At 45.8% G+C, this 8,943-nt stretch overlaps 1 protein-coding gene across 1 annotated transcript; it reads right to left on the minus strand.

Moving 5' to 3' along the window:
* Positions 1–1,065: 1,065 nt before the first annotated feature.
* Positions 1,066–8,661, minus strand: PPP1R26 (protein phosphatase 1 regulatory subunit 26). Its single transcript, XM_087914390.1, has 2 exons — positions 8,559–8,661; positions 1,066–6,089 (listed from the first exon to the last, which is right to left on the minus strand). The coding sequence occupies exon 2, from the start codon at positions 6,026–6,028 to the stop codon at positions 2,477–2,479; it is 3,552 nt and encodes a 1,183-aa protein (XP_087770516.1). The 5' UTR covers positions 6,029–6,089; positions 8,559–8,661; the 3' UTR covers positions 1,066–2,476.
* Between the last annotated feature and the right edge of the window lie 282 nt (positions 8,662–8,943).

The following is an 8,943-nucleotide window of genomic DNA, read 5'->3' on the forward strand; positions in this document are numbered from 1 at the left end:
CCCGGGTCTCTTCCAGCTCTGGGTCTCTATATTCTACGAAAAGGCATATTTGAAAAGGAGTTAAAACTCCACACTGGTCAAGCTCAACAAGACAGGGCGGTGCAGATCTGCACTAAGAGCTCTTAAACACAGCATTTTCATGCGCGCAATGGCTTTAATATCCATTTATCTGCCTAATGTCCAACCTGGGGCCGTGTCACCAACCTTGCCTAAGCATCGGTTTCTCTTAAGTGAAAAATAAGGGTAGAAATAACCACGCGTGTATGTGTGAACCCTTTAACCACCAAAATTAAGAGAAGTGTCAGCGTTCCACGTCAAGGCTGTGGAAGCAAAGTGGCAAAGAAGCCCCAATAGCGGGTGTATTCCACAAATGGTTGTTACGCAAGCTCCCGCATAGTGCGGCAGCTTTGATAAAAGGTTGTTACAGGCAATGCCGGTGAAAGAGCTGTAGCTTCAAGAACACGGCAAAAACGTCCTATCTCCACTTTTTGGTGACTCGGCTGTTGCGGCCTTGCCAACCCTGAATTGAGGCAATGTAGATTTGTTAAACGAATGACAGTTAGCAAAACTGTAAAGACTGAACTCTTTCGACAGGGTGCTAGTTTAATGCCAAGATACATTCTTACAGAATCAATCTTCAATTCCCATAAAAATTACTATTTTCCTCTCTGTGTTTGGACCCAAGAGAATTTCACCCATGTCTTTCCAAGAGAGTCCTTATGCGAATGTCTTTCCAAGAGAGTCCTTACGCGAAAACCACGTTTTGGGAAGATTCTTTCCTTCTTTGGAATCCTGTCCAGATTCCCTAAAGGAGAGAAGAGCCTATGAGGACTGCAGGGTTGGCTAATGTGCCAAGTGCACCAGAACACACGAAACAAAAATGTACATAGAACTCTAAAGTGGAAAGGACCCAACCAGCAACTTAGCACAGAATTCAAATTCAGTGGTCATCCAGCCACAGCCTGGAAAAATAGAATTCCTGAATCTTCTTTGGAACATAGACCGTCGAAAAAAATAAGCCTGGGATCCCTCTTCAAAATATACGACAGAGAAGTAAAAACAGGGTTTGCATCGAGGTCCATGATCTGAACTCAATTTATTAAATCTTATAAATGTATGAATGTACACCATTTCTTATATACAAAACAAGGTTTCTTAATTTAAAAAGTGCATGTTCAATCAAAGGGCATTGAAACTACAAGCTACAAAGTATTGAAATTCAACAGGAAGTGAACACAGAAGGCTCCAACGAAGACCACCACCCCCCTCATCCCCAAGAATGACAGTGAAAGGAATGTTCAGTAGGGTTTACCCAAAGAAGAAACGGATTAACTGGACAGAACACAGGACTTCAATCTTATTAAAGGAGCATGGACAGGAAAAACAGTGCGACTAGGAAAAAAAATCGGGTTAAATTTCAGTTTGGAATTAAGGCTGCTCTTTTAGCTCCAGTTACCTTTCAGTGATCAAGCTAAGAAATAACCTGAAAGGTGTGTGGTTTTTTTTTAAGAGAATCTGAAAGAAAAAGGGGGCTTCCAATCTTGGCATTATCCCTTTCCTTTGGCATTATCGAGGATGCTGGTTATTTTGAACTGAAGGAAGTTTCCAGAACAGAAAAGGAGCTTCTATGTGATTCTTTTAAAAAAATCTGTATGACTTTCAGTTATAAAAACACATTTTTTTTAAAAAAACTTGTTTTTACAAGTGGCCCATTCGTATTAACTGTTCTGCCTCTTTTGTAACATCTTCTCCGCTGCTGATAACTGCTTTAAGAGGGTAAGAGAGGAATTCTGCCATTCCTTTTCTATCCCACCCGAGGGTCTTTTGTTCAACTGGCTCCCATAATATTCTTGTCTCTCCAAATCTTGCAAGCTGGGGCCAGGAAGGCTGCAGGGAAGAGACCTGGAAGGCTTACTACAAAAATGGCCCGAAAACACAGGGAAACACATTCATCTGCTATGAAAATCCACAGTAACCAGTTAAGCATGCTGTATAAATTGTCATATAAAGATTTCCTTCCAGTATTGCCCTTTTTGTATTTATTTTTTTAAAGAAAGCATCCTTATCAAAAGGCAAAATAAAAGCTGGATAGGTAGATTGTAATTGGGGAGGTTTTTTTTTTAAGTGTGGGCATCATGGATAGTACCTCTATCATCACTGCCTCCCCTTTCAGTTTCAGGTTCTCTAAAATATCACTTTGGTTGCTTTGCCGTCCTGACCGTGTTCTCTAACACAGATGAATCTCTGGTGACAAGAGGTATTTACTTTCATAGGCCTACATTGCTCATCACAAAGGGACGATCTGAGCTCTTAATGCAGTAGGAACCTGGATCACTCTTTGTATATTTTATCTTCCAACACGGATATTCAGTTTTGGGCGAGAAGCGTTAAGCTAGAAACGTAGTTTTCAATTTAGTTGCCTTTTAGAATGCCAACCCTGTAAAACAAAGAAGTTAAGAACTGGAATCCTTTGTTTTCAGGAGACAGGGGGTACATCCCCCCACTGGCCCAACTGTGCAGAACCTCCTCCTAGAAGCTTCTGGGCTGTCCTACCTTGGCTGACCCCCTTTCCTTTCAGGGATAAATCACAAGGGCCTTCGGGACCCTCACACTCTGCCCAACCGGGGCTGTGCTCCAGGGATTTCCCTCTCCTAACAGGGACTTCAACACTTGTTACCCCTGGGCTAATCGTGGTCTCTTCTATACCAGGCCTTTGCAAAGGAAGGCTTTGGCTGGCATCTCTTTCGTTGCCTTCCACGCGATTGTGTTTGACCAGGTTCACCACTTCGGGGGTTAGGGTGGTCTCTTGGGTGTTGCCCTCCCTTTCCTGCCTGCAGAAATGCAAACCTCCTGCCTGGAACCCGGGACCCTGGTCTGCTTCTCTTACCCCTGCCTCAGTCCTGGGGCTCACAATCTCTTTGGGCAGAGACCCCTCCCCAAACCAATTATCTGCCAAGGCCCCTCCATACTTGTGGAGCAAAGGAAGGCTGATGTCCTGGGGACTTTTGCCTAAAAGCTCAGGTTTCTTCTTATTCTCACCACCTTTGAGACCTGGTAGAAATGTGCCGGACATTTCGAATTCCGGCGAGCACCACCTTTTGAAAGAGGGTGCAGCCTTAAAATAATGTTGCCATTTGCAACGCTCCTCAGCTTTGCCCTTCCCGGATGAGAGGCTCCTTTGATCTAGCCTGCCCTGCCAAATGTCCATTCTTTGGACTGCAGCTCTTCTTACAGGCAGTTCCGTCTCCTTTGGGTCCGCACCCGGTGGGTTTTCCACTGGAGCCTGGCTGCCTGCGTCTCCCATGAACGATCTGGCTTGTTCGCTGGGGTGAGAGGCGTTTCCTTCGCGCTCTCCTGAGCATCTCCGGCGGCTGCTCCCCTCAGAGCCTGGTGGGGCCAACCTGCCCGCCACCTGCCCCTCTTCCTCTGAGGCAGGGCTTCCTTGCCCGAGTAGTTGCCACTCTGCTTTCAACCGACTCCCCTGGGGCTTATCAGCCCCCAGAGTCCCAGAAACTCCAGTGGCGTCTGGTAACCCCGCTGTCCTGGTAGAGGCTTTCGCCTTTTCAGCCAAGAACTTTTGGATTTCTTCTTCAATGCTGTCATCACTGTCTATGGAACTGCTATCATCCATCAAGGATGTCACAGCCCACAGACATGGGCCGGCCTTGGTGGCCTGTTGGATTTCCGTTCCAGAAACTGGTTTGGTCTGATATTCCTTTTTACATTCAGGTTCAAACTCTGCGGTACTTTTCGGTTTTCTCAAAGGCCCTTTCTTTACATTCCCCTCTCTGATGTCTCTCCTGGGCCCTACAAGACACTTTTTTAACAAGGCGGGAGCTTGGGACTGGCTGTCTCTCTCGTTCTTATAAAAAACACGCATCTCAGCATCATCAAACGGGTCTTTCTTTTTGCAGTGAGTTCTTTGGTCTTTGGATTTTTTCTTTAGTTTCCGTTTGGAGCTTAGGAGATCTTTGATCGCCGTATCCAAATCCTCATCGCTATCAAATGAGCTGCTTTTATCATCTGCCCCGTGTTTCTGCAGATCCCGTGTTATACTTTCTAACAGACTTCCAGAATCATGAGGCGTGTGAGAGCATGGGGCGCTGATGGAATCAACAGAGGCTCGAGTGCCTTTTGGATATGGAACCATTTTTCCAGTTCTTTCATTTTTCAGTTGGGTCACAGAGGATATTGGAAGATTCTTATCTAAATAGTCCACCTCTGAGATCAACTGCGCATCTTCATTCTGTGGGACTATTTCACGTTTCCTCTTAAGGGTCTTTTTGTGAGTCAGTGGCAGTTTTAGGCATTTGGGGAACGTTCTCTTGGAACTTGGAGTCCGCTCCCTGGACTGCCCCAATGACAGAGGCACTTGGAAAGTGGATTTCGCTATCAAATGCTTGGTCCTCGCTTTGACAGCCAAGAAAGCTCTTATCTCCTGCTCAATGCTATCGTCGCTGTCCACAATATTGCTGTCGCTTTCATACTGGGAAGGGAGCACACTCTGTGAAGAAAAGGAAGGGCTCGTTGAGAATAGTTTATGATCACTTACTGTTGGGAGAGGCAAAATAGTTTTGGAGATATCCAGTATGGCTTCTGCACACATCAATTCGGCAGCCGTGTCTGCCCGACACGAGGCCTGGAAGGTGACCGCGCATTTGGCAAAACTCTTTTCTGGAGGAGGATACCTTCTGCTTTTCCCGGGATGGTTACAAGGCCTGCCGGGCCTGTTTGCCACCGCTGCCTTTGTGCTGGCATCCTTCCTCTTGCAGCGCTGAGCTTTCGGAGGGATTTCTGGCAAGGCACTTGGAGGCATATTCTCTGTCTTGCTGGGGCTGAACCCTTCCTTCTGCAAAGAAACGCAGCCTGCTCTGGACTCTGCAGCTTTCTTCATCTTCTCCAGCTGATAACGCTGAATAGCCTCTTCGATCCCGTCGTCACTGCTCGAATCAGATAAATCTGTACATTTGACTCTTTCCTCTCCCCCGGCGTTGCAAAGTATCGGCCTTTTCCTATTTTTTTTGTTTTCTTCCAGAAAGGAGGAATCACGAACTGTTGGAGGTGAAAAGCCTGTTTGCCTTTCTGTTTTGCATACTGCCGGCTCCTCACTGGTTTTCGACTTCAGGCATGTAGCCGTGCTGATGTTTTGTAGTCCAGGATGCCGTTTCGAGAAGTACGCCTTACCTTTTTGCCTTAAAGTACTTTGATTCCCTCTGTTGATGCTGCCTTTCTGACCGAGGGCTAACTTCTCTTCAAGCTCTTCTTTCTGGTGAAATGGCTTATTCCTCCTCGGGATCTTCTTGCTTGCTTGCTGTTTTTTTTTCTTTAAGAATTGTTCAATCTCGGCCTTTATGCTCTGTTCGAAAGAGTCGTCACTGCTCACGCTACAAGGGGAGGAAGCCCACTGGACAACATTATCTTCGACACGACCAGGAACGACATACGGCTGGGCCAAGCTGACTGGACCATAACCAGCAGGAAATAAATGACAAGTGGCATCGTGTGAAGGAAATTTCTGTTGGACTGGATGACCTTCATCCTTACCAGGCAAACTCTTGGTGCTATTTGGTAGTGGGGGAAGGTTCTGGCCCTTGTTTCGCAGATACTCTTGAATGGCTTCCTCTATATCTCTATCAACAGAATCATCGCTATCAGAATTCAAGGCGAGAGGTCCAAATTCTGTGCTCTCTTCCATATCCATTCCATCAGAGTCGGTGGGATAGCTATGAAGGGTATAGTTAATATGTTCCTGTAGCAGCTGGTCATTCCTCCTAAATTTGTCTCCTCTATCCTTTGCTGCCTTCTGTTTCTTCTGTACGATGCAGCCATATTTGCTGCTGGCACCCAGGGCAACTTCTTCACTTTGAAGATTGCTTATGATCATCTGGACTTTGGCATTGACAGCTGTTCTAGCCAGATCTTCTTCAGATTCTGAGAAACAGGCCGGATACCTGCAATTCCTTGACTGAGGAAAGGGCTCCCATTTTCTCGGAAGGGCCACCAAAGGAGAAGTATCCATGAGAAACATCCTCTCAGGTAACGTGAAGGCTGGAAAATGTACTGTGTGTCAGGCAAACCATTCTTCCATTCTAGTTAAAATATAAAAAAAAATGTGGATAAAGCAGCTATAGAAGCACAAATATTTCCTGAGTATTTTCAGGATAAGAGTATTTGCTTTAGATTTTCTCTTAACATGAACTTTGCATTATTTTATCGGAAGTAGCAAGACTAAATTAAAACAATCATTTATGGGAGTTTCTTTTATCAATTAGATAATTTTAATTTTCTTCTGCTTCTCTGGGTTTATTCTGGAGGAAGTTATATTAAAATAAAAACATGTAAATAACAGTAATTAAGTAGCACCAAAGAATTGCACTAAGTTTTTCCTATCAAATGTGAGATCTTTAGGCCGTGCTTCTTTTAATTACTACAGTTCCAATTAATACCTGTTTATCGAGAAATTTTATAACCTTGTAGCATAGTAATTATGCCTGATTAATCTTTCACAACCACAGCCGCACACAAATAAAAAGAGGAAAGGAAATCTTTGATTTTGCTCCTAGGAGGCAACTACAATCTGTTGAACTGATCAAAAACGGCCTCAGCATTTATCCAGTTTATATTATGGGCAAATAGGCTAACTCAGAGAAAATGTCAAACAGTGAAATCCCTGGGGACTAAACAAAAATAATAAAAAGGAAATATAAAAATGATGGGACTGATAAAAGAGGAGTTGAAAGAGATATCAAAACTCTGTAGAAATCAGTACAAACATATAGATGATGGCAATGAAATTAGGAATTAACTCAGTGCCTGGGGAGCTTTCCCTGAATGTTTAGTTCTTAAAGTGAATAGACAAGAGGTGTATAAAACTGTGCCAAAGAGAACATGGATAGAAATTTCCCTGTATTTATTTTAGAAAATTTATATTGTCCCCTATTCGCACATGGCGACTCAAGGCGGCTTACATAAATATACCTAAGCCAGGGTTTATCCAGTGAAGCTAAATGGTTACTGGAAAAATATTGTGTCTCAACAGACACAATCCAGAAAGCTACTCCTATGCTTGCAATTAAAACTTTTGGGGGAGATTGGTGTTGCAGATTGTCCTAAACCAGAGTTTGTTTTAATCACAGTCTGTGATCCAACTGGCTGTGTCACCGACAGCAGCCCAGATGTTACGGGAGTACAACAGCCAAGACATTGCTACGAAACCCTGGGATCTGATCAGAGGTGTCATTCCTGTTCAATTCACAACAGTCTCCCTGCATTCGACCTTGGCACAATGCATTTATTTCTTTCCTAGGCTGGCACATGGGTTCAACCTTCAGCAAATGCTACTAAGGGATCCTCACTCTTTGCCACCAAGACCAAAGTTATTTCTAATGGGAAATAAAACTGATTAATGCTGTCAGGCTGGGTCTTTGGGCACTGGGAAGCCGCTATGCAAAAATTCTGGGTCTCCTGGCCGCCATGCTGTGCCCACTCACAAAATGGTTGCCTGGCTGGTGGCAAAAGCCGACTCTGCCTCCCCACAGCCCCCAGCACAAAGACACACTTGCAAAGCACTTAAGACGAGAGATGGGTGTGTTGTGGTTACATTTTTATATGTATGTTTGTATGTGTGTGTGTGTGTGTGTGTGTGTGTGTGTGTGTGTATGGCATTCAGCTTTGTTGAGTATTATTTTCCCATGTCATTGTAGTTGTGCTTTTAAAGTTGTATAGCGTTTGGAATCATCATCTGCCATCATCAGGCTTCTGTATATACAGAATTCTATACAGAGTTCTATACAGAAGCCTGATGATGGCAGATGAGATTCTGCCGAGACGTTGCTACAACTTTAAAAGCACAACTACAATGACATGGGAAAATACCCGAACAAAGCTGAATGCCATACATGTAAGTACCCGCAAAAACTTAAGAAATAATTAAATAAATAAATATATATATATATATATATGATAGATAGATAGATAGATAGATAGATACCAGAGAGAGAGATACCGATAGATAGGTAGGTAGGTACATAGGAAGGTAAGTAGGAAGGTGGTTAGACGGATATAGATATGTATATGTATATATGTGTGTGTGTGTGTATAGATATCAATATGGATGTAGCTATAGATATGGATAGATATAGATATTCACACATACGTACATTTACATATGTACACGTATGCATGCCAAGGTGGCAACCTTCCTTCCTTGCCCATTTCAACTAAAATCACCTTGTAGCACAGGTGAGCGAGAGCCGCTTCCCGCCCCCCAATCTGCGAACGAGACGCAGCTCCGCAAAGGGCCCCCTGAGCTTCCCCCCACTTCGAAAATTTCCGAGCCCCCCCCCCGGGCCACCTCAACCGCCTGCCCGCCCCCCCCCATCCCCCTGCAGCACACTGAGGCCGGGAGGCGCCACACCGGCTCGGCCCCGAAGCCGGCTCCTCTTCCGACACAGCCGGCGGGGCCTTTGCCCCCGTCCCCCCACCGAGGGCGCCACCTTGGGGACCCGGCCCGACGTCGCCATGGCGACCGCGGTTTCTCGGCCGGGCCTCCTGCTCACCTGCCGGGCCGCGATGGCGCCTCACGGGATCCGCCGCCGCCGCCACCGCCGCGAGGACAGGCGCCGCCCGCGGGGAGGGAGGCAGGGCAGGCAGCGGGCGGGGGCGGGACCCGGCGGCCATCGGCCGGGCCTAGTCTCCCGGCTGGCCTTGCGGACACCCCCCCCACTCCCCGTCTCTATCCTCCCTTCCCCTTCGTTTCTTTTCTCGTCCTCCGTCATTCCTTCCTTTCCTTCCCCTCCTGGGGTTTCTGCTACTCTCCCTCCTTCTTTTCCCAATCTGCACGGCGCCCTTGCTTCCCGAGGGGTCTTGTTTTGTTTCCTTCCAACTAGGTAACATCATCAATGCTGGAAGGGAGTTTGTTTTTTTATATGGAAGTGGCTCCCC

Source organism: Pseudonaja textilis, chromosome 17 (assembly GCF_049901715.1).
Source record: "Pseudonaja textilis isolate UNSWEBS1 chromosome 17, rPseTex1.2, whole genome shotgun sequence".
In the NCBI taxonomy this organism is placed as follows: Eukaryota; Metazoa; Chordata; class Lepidosauria; order Squamata; family Elapidae; genus Pseudonaja; species Pseudonaja textilis.

Excerpts from the sequence above, each read along its gene's own strand:
- PPP1R26 (XM_087914390.1), bottom strand. The coding sequence starts at position 6,028 with ATGTTTCTCATGGATACTTCTCCTTTGGTGGCCCTTCCGAGAAAATGG.